Raw genomic sequence first — 12,147 nt, 5'->3', positions numbered from 1 at the left:
TAAGTAATTGGTTCAAGGTCACACGGCTAGTAAGTATCAGGCCCCACATGTTGAACAGAATTAGTTTTGGCCACTAGCATTGTAGCGGGTTTTCAAATTGTATCTATTAGGACTTGAAATTGTTGCTATTAAAGTAAAAGTTACTAGCTTCCAAGCCTATTGAAAGCTGAGTCATAGGCGGTTTGTCGTCATACAAAGAGGGAACAAAATTCATCTTACCAAATTTAGAGCCACTGAGGTTTTTTTTTAACCTCAGAACAAGGGTTCCCTCTTCTAAATTACATCCCAGCCACCTTTTCGAGAGCCTATATTCTCTGAACAGAACAAAAGAAGTTTCCTTTAATTCATTCTGCTGATACTCCATAATTAGTATAAGAGCATGTTCATATGACCAAGTTTAAATAAATACTAAAGGACTGCTGAATTTCTTTACATATCCTGAGTTCAGGTGTTTAAAGGACATGAGTGGAATCCTAAATGTTTGACCGTGACCATTGGGAATAATGGGACAGTGCATTGAGAAGAGTATGAACTCATAGGCTTCTGTACAGAGGGAGCATCAGGCTCACTCCTGTCATTAGCTGTGGGGTATGCCTGTGACTAGAGAAAAGACTGAAGTTCCACTGAATTACGTTAACAGTACCAGCAGAATGGTCCATCTTCTTCCTTCTGTAATGCCAGCAATAGGTAACTCCTAGCTCTCTTTCAAACAGCCTTCTGAATTTATGGGCTTACAAAGTACTCCTGAGCTCTGAGTCCATTTTTCTTTGCTACCCAGCTGCAGGCAACAAACAAGCCCCATTGGTCCCTAAAATTAGCCACCAACTTGAGACAAAAGGTAATTCTGGAACTGCCATTCAACATGCTATATCTGTTCTGCTGCTTCCATAAAGCAAGCCTTTTTAATGTAATTACATGATTTGTCCATCTATTACTAAATTAACAAGGACAGCCTGGGTCTATTTATTTTTCTTCCTGTAACTTAGAAGTCAGTATGGTTTATCGTAGCATTTCCCAAAGCAGGTTTTAAGTGCAAAGACATTGTAAATAAGCACATTTGAGAAATTCTGCTAATAGATCTCTCCTGCTCCCACCCCTGCCTCCTTTTGATTGGTGACTTATATTAGCATGTTAAAGGTTTTCCAAAGTTCTGCAATAAAGGAGCCAGCTAAATCGGTATTTCATGAAGTTATTTTATGATAGAATTGTGTTTTTTATATAAGACCTTTCTAAACCATACAACCACTTTGGGAAATGCTAACATAGTCGTTAAGAACTTTGGGGTCAACTCTGAGCTTCTATGTATTTGACATTTTGTAGACACCACATACGAATGAGATGATGTAGTTTTTTTCTTTCTGTGCGGGGGAAAGAGATGTTGGTCCAAGGGTGCTCAGTTGAAGTTACATAAAATTATTAAGTCTAGAGATAGAGATATAATGCACAGTGTGTTGACTATAGTTAATACTGTATTAAACACTACAAATTTGCTAAAAGAGTAGATTTCAGGAACTGTCACCACAAAAAAAAAATTTTAAAGGTATCCTTGTGGAGATGGATAGTTTAATTAGCTTAATTGTAGTAATCATTTTACTAGGTAGTATATGTGCATCAAATCATTATGTTGTAAACCTTAAATATATACAATTTTTATTTTAAAAGTAGTAAAAAATGTTTTAGGGTTAAGATCTGGGTGATCTTGGACAAGCCACTTCTGCTCCCTGAGCACTCATTCTTCAACTGTAAAATCGGTTAAGGAGCTGGACAGTTTACCACAGCCCCTGCAGAGAAGACAGTCAGTGAACGGTAGCTGTCTCTGTGAGTGACTGCTGATCTGGTTCTGTGCCTAACAACTACCTCTTCCTTTCAGACAGGCTGACTGTAGCGTAACCTGGATATATAATAGAATTTACTATTTAGACAGTACCATGAAAGCATGAATAAAATTTTACCTTTTGAAAGAATCTTTATCTTGCAAGGGGATCCAGTGTAATTAGTATTGATTAGTCAGAGTAATGTTGAAGAGCTTGGTAATTTACCCACACTCACTGATAATTGAGAGTCTGAGTTAAGAACCAACGTGTTTCCCTGGATGGGCCTGTGCTGTTGACCACTCTGTTTGTAGAAGTAAAAGTTAATATCATCATTATTATTTTAATTATTATTTATTTGTAAAATGTTTAGTACAAGTCATAGTACTAAGTAGAACCTCCTTGGAAGCATCATGATTACCATCCAACTAAATTACCACCTCTGAGGGTGGAGGTGGGAGCTCATCTCAGGCAGAATAGAGTGTAAGTGGTTCACAGTGGCATTAGAACTGAGAAGGGACCTCATGGTCAGAGAGTCAGGTTTCTTTTGCTAACATATCCTCTGGTAGTAGAGACACTAAGCCGTGGGCATTGGAAGTCGAAAACAGAAAGGAAGATATTGTTTGAATAACATCGACTTGCACCCAGTAAAATTAATTTAAATATCACTAATACGGGCCCAGACTTCAGTGTTCCTTATGTCTAACCACAAAATGGTTTTGGTAAGAAAATTAATACAATAGATGAGAATAGAATAGGGACTACTTAATCTACTCAAAAATAAATTATTTTTTTTTTAATTTTTTTATTCATTTTAGAGAGGAGAGGGAGAGACAGAGAGAGAGAAGGGGGGAGGAGCTGGAAGCATCAACTCCCATATGTGCCTTGACTAGGCAAGCCCAGGGTTTCGAACCGGCGACCTCAGCATTTCCAGGTCGACGCTTTATCCACTGCGCCACCACAGGTCAGGCCAAAAAAATAAATTATTATTGAACACTTTGGTTATATGATATGGGAGTTGCTAATGTGTCTTAACCTATTAACAGATTTAATGTAATATATCCTCTTACCAATTTTTGAGAGTGTATTGTAATGGAACCCAAATCTACTGTCTATATATACTTTTTTCCCCCATAATTGGTTTTCCTCTAAGGTAGTTTGGATAAATGGGACTTATTAAACAGGTGTTCCTAAGTGGTAATTGACTATGAAATAGAAGTAGTCCAGGCAAAGCTATTAATAGATTTTATTTTTAAAAAGTGCTCTAAGATGAGCGTGTTTACCCAGCTCTGAGTATAGATTGGCATATATTTATCATTTATTTTTATATGATTTTTCCAGAGGATGAGTATTTTGCATTTTAAATATTTACATATGTATTTGATATCAGAAGTAGCTGCTGAAATTCTTTTTAAATTGCCCCTTTACTAGCTATAGAATTAGGAATTTTGATTGGCAAGGTACAACCTGAAGTCTAGGATGATTAAAATAAATTATGTTAAATATTTGAGATATTGGAGTATTTTGTGTGCTTTTTATTTTTTTGTTTTATTTTTTTAGGTGAGAGGAGGGGAGATAGTGAGACAGACTCCTTTATGCATCCTGACCAGGATCTACCTGGCAACCCCCATCTGAGGCTGAGGCTCGAACCAGTTGAGCCACTGGCTGTGAGAGGGAAACAGAGAGAGAAGGTGGAGAAGGAGAGGGGAAGAAGCAGATAGTTGCTTCTCCTGTGTGCTCTGACTGGGAATTGAACCCAGGATGTCCACACACCAAGCCAACGTTCTATCCACTGAGACAACTGATCAGGGCCTTGTGTGCTTTTGAAAATCTTTTCTCCTCTTTTTTCTCTTCTATTGTTACTTGTTAGTATATTTTATACTTTTTACCTCATTTTTCTATACATTTAGATTTCTTTCAGTTGTGAGTTTAAACAGTGACTAATACAATATTAAAGTTTTATCTCAAGTTCTCTCAAAGTCTTCTAAATAATTTAACAAAAAAAATGCCAACATATATATTTTTAAAAGCACACATCAAGGGGAACTGATGTGAATGAACCATCAATGAAGTAAGAATGGTCTCTGCTGCACTTTCCAGAGACTATAATTCAAAAGATAGTTGACTTTATTTGCTATGGTTGACAGCCTCTTTTCAGACTGCATGAATAAATTGGGTATTAATATGCTTCCTGTCTATCTGGAAAGAATTACTGTGTATCTGCCTTGCGAGACTGTTTTATTTCCAGATTTAACTCAACACAATATGATGGGGGCCCAACTTTGGAGTCAGGCATCTTCTGTACAGAGCATACTCATTGATTTAATGAGTATGTGTTCAGCACCCTGACTGAACAGCACACTGAACTAAACACAGCAGGTATACAAGATAGCTAAGAAATGTCTTCTGTGAGCCTCAAGACACTTAGCTCTGGAGGGAAGGGAAGGAGACAGGCAATAGAATTGGGTGCTATCGTGCCATTTTTCCAAAATTCCTAGAGAGCAGATGTACTCTTAGGGTGGTAGAGGGACCTGGTTCACTGAGGACCCACAGGCACTTTGTATGCATCTTCGTCTTCATTTCTTCAACAGACACATGAGGTGGATGGTTTGATGCTCATGTTACAATGAGAAAGTGAAAGATTAGAGAAGTTAAATCATTCCCTCAAAGTTGTTCTGTCAGTTGTGCCCACACAGCAGTGCCTGGCACACAGTACACACTCAAATGAAGAGTTCTAAATGTTGAACAAATCTTTCACGGAAGCAATTTTCAGTATCCACCAAGAGCCTAAAATGTGTATGTCCTTTGAACCAGCAGTTTTAATTCTAGGAATTATCAAAGATGTGGGCACAGATTGTGTGTATGTGTGTTTGTAAATGCAAGAAGGTAACTGCAGCTTCACTTTAAAAAGTATGACTTCTGGAAATACACCAAATACCTAAAAGGACAATAGTTGAATAAATTATAATAATGTAATGCAGCCATTATCAACAGTATTTTCAAATAATTTTTTATGACATGGGAAAGTACCCACAATAGAATATGTAATTAAATATATATACTATGGTTCCCACCATGTTTCAGAAAAGCATGTACAGGAAAATTACTACAATAAAATGTACCATTAATATAAATTAGGGTTTTCTCTAAGCAATTGGCTATTGCATGATTTTATTACCGTTTTATAATGATGTGTACTCTAAAGTTTCTACAGTAAGTTTTTTTAACTTCTAGTAAGGACAGGATGTTTTGTTTTATATTAAGATTTTAAGAAATATATTAGAAGCTACTATACTGGTCTTATTGCATGCAGTTAATGCAGACTGTGTCATTAATCTCAGTACAAGAAAATGCCCATGGAGAGCCAGTCAACACAATGAGTAAGAAAACTGGCTCTGGAACTGGACTTCCTGGGTTCAGAATCTAGTTCCAGCCCTGGCCAGTGGTCCAATGGATAGAGCATCAGCCTGGCATATGGAGGTCCCAAATTTGATCCCCAGTCAGGGCACATAAGAGAAGCAACCATCTGCTTCTCTCCCAGTCCCTCTCACCCTTCTCTGCTTCTTCCACACCTGCAGACAATGGCTTAATTGGTTCAAGCATCATCCCCGGGCGTTTAGAATGACTCAGTTGGTCCAAGCACATCAGCCTCAAGTGCTAAAAATAGCTCAGCTGATATGAGCATTGGCCCCAGACTGGGATTGCCAGGTGGATCATGGTCAAAGCACATGTGGGAGTTCGTCTCACTCTCTCCCCTCCTCTCACTTAAAAACAGACAGACAAAAAATCTAGCTCTGCTATTTGTTTACTGTGTGACTTCTTGCACATTATTAAACCTCTTTCCCATCATTGCTGCCCCCATCTATAAAAATGGGATTTTAAAAATGTTGATACCCCCCATCACATAAGATTGTTGTAAGAAGCAGATTTTATTAAGTGCCTAGAAATAGTAAATGTTCAGGCAACTGTCATTTTTGCAATGGATTTACTAAGCTATTTAACTTGTGTTATTTTTATACTTTACACTTGTTTAAGGGTAATTAACAAATGTTTTGTAAACATCCCCTTTACTTTTGCTATAGAAAAACATATTTCCATTTTGACATTTTGTTGTTGACTTAATTCATTAAATTCCTGGCATAATCTCTAAAGAAAATAGGTAACTTCACTAGACACAGACTAAACCCTTAGTCATTTGACAAATTCAGAATTTCAGGAACTAGTTAGATCATGTGACAGCATCAGTTATGTGTCCAACTCTCCGCTAAGGCATAAAGAAATCATAAGAGGGATGATATACACTTGCTCCCTCTAAGTCAGCCACAGGTTGGGAATCAGAAGTGAGAAAGTTTCTTCCCTCAAGGAGCTCACAGTAGATATCCAACAATTTCATGCAGAAAAATAAGTATATTATTTGAAATAGACACAAGATAATGTGTGTGTTTTGGGCAGCAGTCGGTGGGATGGGTTAGACATGACAAGGTTTCCTAGGAAAGAGGTCTGAAGTGTATTGAAGCATTTAGGAGTAAGTGGAAAGGCTAAGATGAGAAGCAGAGTTCCGAACAGAGGCATATAGGTAAGGGAAACAGACACATTTGTGAAAATTTTGACAAGGCGTGGGATCAGAAAAGTCTGGGTAGGAGGGGAAATGGATGAGGTCCCAAGAGATGAATTGAGAGAGAGAAGCAGATGTCTACGGCCATACCACCCTGAACGCGCCCGATCTCGTCTGATCTCGGAAGCTAAGCAGGGTCGGGCCTGGTTAGTACTTGGATGGGAGAGAGAGAGAAGCAGAGCACAAGTTTCAGTTTTATCCTGACGTAGTGGGGAACTGGTAACAGATTTGTCTTTTAAAAAGTTTACTATGAAAGGCCCTGCCTGGTTGGCTCAGCAGTAGAGCATTGGCCTGGCATTTGATTCCCGGTCAGGGCACACAGGAGAAGTGCCCATCTGCTTCTCTACCCTTCCCCCTCTCTTTCCTCTCTCCCTTCCCCTCCTGCAGCCAAGGCTCCATTGGAGCAAAGTTGGCCCAGGCGCTGAGGATGGCCCCATGGCCTCTGCCTCAGGCACTAGAATGGCTCCGGTTGCAGTGGAGCAACGCCCCAGATGGGCAGACCATCGCCCCCTGGTGGGCATGCTGGATGGATCCCAGTTGGGCACATGCAGGAGTCTGACTGCCTCCCCGCTTCTAACTTTGGAAAAATACAAAAAAAAATTTAAAAAGTTTACTATGAAACTGTGGAAGATGGACCAGAAAAGGTGTGGGGACAGTTAGACAAAAGGCTGTCACTATAACTCTGAAGACGAGAGGAACTAGATCTATTACAGAGACAGTGTGAATGGTAGAGAGCAGAGAGCTTTGTAGGAGGTAACTGTTAGTTGGGTGGGATAAAAATGAGGGATGAATCCAGACTGGAGTCCCAGACTTCTTTTTTTTTTTTTTTTCATTTTTCCGAAGCTGGAAACAGGGAGGCAGTCAGACTCCCATATGTGCCCGACCGGGATCCACCTGGCATGCCCACCAGGGGGCGATGCTCTGCCCCTCTGGGGCATCGCTCTGTTGCATCCAGAGAGCCACTATAGCGCCTGAGGCAGAGGCCACAGAGCCATCCTCAGTGTCCGGGCCATCTTTATTCCAATGGAGCCTCGGCTGTGGGAGGGGAAGAGAGAGACAGAGAGGAAGGAGAGGGGGAAGGGTGGAGAAGCAGATGGGTGCTTCTCCTGTGTGCACTGGCCGGGAATCGAACCCAGTACTCCTGCACGCCAGGCTGACACTCTACCGCTGAGCCAATCGGCCAGGGCCGCCAGACTTCTAAAGTGAGGAGCTGGGCAGATAATGGGGTTACTCACTGTGCAGGAGACCCCAAAGGAAAAGCAAGTGTGAAAGGCAAAATGAAAGGATCAAGTTTAGACACTGATTTCAAGATGACTTTGAGTCATCTTGTCCTAGAGTCGTGCAGTAAGAAAACATAAGGTTCTGAAACTTAGCAGCACAATATAGCTAAAGGTAAAAATTTGTCCACTGAAGTCATGAGCTAATTAAAATTGTCCCTGGGGGAATCTGTAGAGTACGTAAAAGAAGATGGCCAAGGACAGAACTCTGAAAGTCCAGCATTAGCAAGAAGAGCCTAGAGAAAAGAAAGTAAGGAGGCAGGAGACCCAAGTCAGGAGGAGAAAATTCAGATTTAGGGAATGGTCAATAGAGTCATTTTGTGTGTTCAGGGAATTTCTGACCCAGTTGAGAAGTCACTGCATCTACAGGTGAAGAAATGTGATAGAAAGTTGCCCATGACTACTTGATTAAGCACCTAACAAGGATGTAGATAGTTCTCCTGGAGCTGAGGAAAGGAAAGAATGGAACTGTCCTGAAGCTTTGTAAAGATGATAGGACTTCACCGAGCCTGAAATATGGATAAAATTGAAACCAGGAGAAGTCATTTCAACTGAGGTGATAAGATTTGTTCAAATCCAATTTTATGCCTGAAAATAATTAAGGGTGGATATCCTATTCATAGTGGTCAGCAGTGTCATTTTTGAATAGTGAAGATAGCATTTGGTTCCTTCCTTTAGTTAAAACATTTGGTTCTCCTTTAGTTAAGATGACTGTTGGTTAAACTGCATCACTTAGAACAGGGTGCAGTGTTATATGATGACATGTACAATATTAACTTTATGGAAGTCATGATAAGAAAGCAGTATGGCGTATGAAGAGCAAAATCATTTCAGAAACACAGATCCGTCTTATCTTTGAGAATATCATCAGGATGAATTCCAACGGGAAAGGACAAGTCCCAGTTACATACCCTTTTCATTTTATGCAAGCTAAGTCTAAAATCCCTTTGTTTTAGTGCAGCTGTTTCTACCTGTGAACTTGCTGTTTCTTGGCCCCATCTTTTTCCTAGCTTCGGTGGCTAAGCCGTGGCCTGGTGAAGGAAGTAGGAAAGGGAGGAGATTTTCCTGTGCCTTTCCACACTCCTCTTCACCGTCTAGTTCTTTCTTCATCTTCCCATTCCATTGCATTCTTTCTTCTTGAGAACACCTGACTTGCAGTGCAGCATGGGCAATAGCTCTTCATTTGCCAAGAGGAATGCCTTGAGGGCAGAAATAGTCAGGCATTACCTTGAAAAATAACTTGTCAAAACCTATCTGTATTTGTCTGATCACAGTTCTGGCATAGTGATGCTTCCCAAGACAGACACCATATCTGCAAAGAGAATGTACAGAATAAGAAAAAGTCATTGGAAAACCAGGTTCCAGTGCTGGCCACATCCCATCCTTGGTGACGTGATCTTGTGCAAGCCACTTAATCTCAACTACTCTCAGCCCTCTCGGTAGAATTTTTGTGACAATTAGATGAACTGATATTTGTGAAGGAGCTTTTTGAGTACAAATCATCATAGTCAGGAGTATGATGTGAAAACAAAAGGGAACCAAGATTTCTCCTTCTTTCCAGCCTTTCCTTTCCAATTCTTGCATTTAACCAGGTTTCTCCTCTGGTCACTGTTAATCTGTGCCAATTTATCTTGGTTCGTGGTAGTGCTTGATGCAACTGAGTAATACAAAGTTAACCCCTGGCTCCTTCCTTTACTGCATAGTGAGCCCTTGAAATCCACCCCTAAAAAAGAAAAATGGTAAAATATTTATGAAGTGCACATTCTTTGCATGAGATTTTTTCCCACAAACCACAGACTATTCCAACAGAGGAGAAGTTAGGAAGCCTTTGCAGCTGAGACCAGAGGCAATTGCATTTCTATTAAAAGCTGTCTGTGGCTAGATGTGTCCATTCCAGGTACAAAGTTAAATGATATAATAAACTTACTCAAAAACATAAAGCTATTACATTAAATGCAATTAAATACCTTCCACTCAATGTTAACAAAGTACAGCTATAAATTTCCTTTGGTTGTCATTTTTCAAGATGCTTGTTCTCAGTGGGTTGTGCACCCGCCAGCCCTTCACTGTTGAATTCTGTTTCCCAGTCCTGGTGTGTGGGACGTCAGGGATGCCTAACCCTTTGAAACGCGATGGCTTCCAACTTTCTGAGCCTCATTACTCATGAATCTGAGAATATTAAATCTATTCTCAAGGTGGTTCACTGTTTTCTACCTGCAGGCTAGTGTGGTGCGGAGTCTCCATATTTCATATACTAGGGATTAGAGGCAAGGAAACCCAACCAACCAAGCTCCAGCTCAGGGTTCAAGGTTGGGGGCTAGCACATCTACTCCAGACTTTGAGGTTGATTCAGAGCTTCTTATGGAACCATATATCTAGGGACAAAGGGGTAAAACGGAAGGGAACAACTGAAGTGAACACAGAGCATTATATCTGGAACTGTCTTCTATCCTGGTTTTCCTGTGGTTATTCACCTAAACCATAGGTCAAGGGGAAGGCACATCAGAACCAGATATGTCTCGTTAAACTTGCCAAATTTCCTGAACTTGTCAGGATTTCCATTTCCATGTGCAACTCAGGTCTTAAATCTAGATGGACCCAGACCTTTTGAGCTCCCCGCAACAGAATGCTAGGAGAGTGAACATGAGTGGGGTGTTGGTGATGGGGATGTCAGAGAAGCTTCCAGAATTCCCCAGGCCCTGCAGCCAACAGGTGTTTATCCTGCAAGTGAGTCAGTCAGACCCAATCAGAAGAAATGCTGACTTGTTTCCTAGACGCCTGAGGCCTTTCTGTCTTGCAGCCTGCCTTACTCTTGTAGAGTGCACATCCCTGGCAGGGGTCTCACTGCAGGTCCGCCGAGCCAGCTTCTGATGCTCTTGCTGTCCTTCTTCAGGAAACAGCATCCTCCATTCCGCGGCCGATAGCGTGACCAGCGCTGTACAGAAAGCGAGCCAGGCCTTGAACGAGCGTGGGGAGCGGTTAGGCCGAGCAGAGGAGAAGACAGAGGACATGAAGAACAGCGCCCAGCAGTTTGCAGAAACTGCACACAAGGTGGGTCTTGCAGAGAGCCGAGGTCTCAGCTCTGGGCTGTCAGGGAGCCTCAGTGCTGAGAAACTTGACTTTGTATGTCCCCCCTGGTGGCAGGTACAATAATCAAGGCTTTCCTCCACCCCACTTACACAGTTTCCATCTGCTGCTTCATAAGTACCAGAATCGTGATAGATTCCTTCCTATTCCTATTTCTCTGGATATCTCCTTTCAGACATCTTTTTTTTTTTTTAATAAATTTTTATTAATGGTAATGGGATGACATTAATAAATCAGGGTACATATATTCAAAGAAAACATGTCTAGGTTATTTTGTCATCAAATTATGTTGCAAACCCCTCGCCCAAAGTCAGATTGTCCTCCGTCACCCTCTATCTAGTTCTCTGTGCCCCTCCCCCTCCCCCTAACTCTCTCCCTCCCTCCCTCCCATGTCCTCCCTCCCCCCCCCACCCTTGGTAACCACCACACTCTTGTCCATGTCTCTTAGTCTCATTTTTATGTTCCACCAATGTATGGAATCATGTAGTTCTTGTTTTTTTCTGATTTGCTTATTTCACTCCTTATAATGTTATCAAGATCCCACCATTTTGCTGTAAATGATCTGATGTCATCATTTCTTATGGCTGAGTAGTATTCCATAGTGTATATGTGCCACATCTTCTTTATCCAGTCTTCTATTGAAGGGCTTTTTGGTTGTTTCCATGTCTTGGCCACTGTGAACAGTGCTGCAATGAACATGGGGCTACATGTGTCTTCACGTATCAATGTTTCTGAGGTTTTGGGGTATATACCCAGTAGAGGGATTGCTGGGTCATAAGGTAGTTCTATTTGCAGTTTTTTGAGGAACCACCATACTTTCCTCCATAATGGTTGTACTACTTTACAGTCCCACCAACAGTGAATGAGGGTTCCTTTTTCTCCACAGCCTCTCCAACATTTGCTATTACCCGTCTTGTTGATAATAGCTAATCTAACAGGAGTGAGGTGGTATCTCATTGTAGTTTTGATTTGCATTTCTCTAATAACTAATGAAGCTGAGCATCTTTTCATATATCTGTTGGCCATTTGTATCTCTTCCTGGGAGAAGTGTCTGTTCATGTCCTCTTCCCATTTTTTTATTGGATTGTTTGTTTGTTTGTTGTTGAGTTTTATGAGTTCTTTGTAAATTTTGGATATTAGGCCCTTATCTGAGCTGTCGTTTGAAAATATCAGTTCCCATTTAGTTGGCTGTCTGTTTATTTTGATATCAGTTTCTCTTGCTGAGCAAAAACTTCTTAGTCTGATGTAGTCCCATTCATTTATCTTTGCCTTCACTTCTCTTGCCATTGGAGTCAAGTTCATAAAATGTTCTTTAAAACCCAGGTCCATGATTTTAGTACCTATGTCTTCTTCTATG

The 12,147-nt window shown here is 40.8% G+C and overlaps 1 protein-coding gene across 6 annotated transcripts in view; it reads left to right on the top strand.

Annotated features, from left to right (window-relative positions):
• The window catches only part of STXBP6 (syntaxin binding protein 6), a 314,060-nt gene that overhangs the window by 288,788 nt on the left and 13,125 nt on the right, over positions 1-12,147 (top strand). For all 6 annotated transcript variants that reach the window (XM_066277618.1, XM_066277614.1, XM_066277615.1 and 3 more), the window contains one exon: positions 10,597-10,754. In XM_066277618.1, the coding sequence (XP_066133715.1) occupies positions 10,597-10,754 (158 nt within the window). The remainder of the gene's footprint in view (positions 1-10,596; positions 10,755-12,147) is intronic.

The sequence above is a fragment of the Saccopteryx bilineata genome, chromosome 4 (genome assembly GCF_036850765.1).
Source record: "Saccopteryx bilineata isolate mSacBil1 chromosome 4, mSacBil1_pri_phased_curated, whole genome shotgun sequence".
In the NCBI taxonomy this organism is placed as follows: domain Eukaryota; kingdom Metazoa; phylum Chordata; class Mammalia; order Chiroptera; family Emballonuridae; genus Saccopteryx; species Saccopteryx bilineata.
Note: the sequence above shows the minus strand (reverse complement) of the source record. Positions and strands in the feature narration are given on the sequence as shown.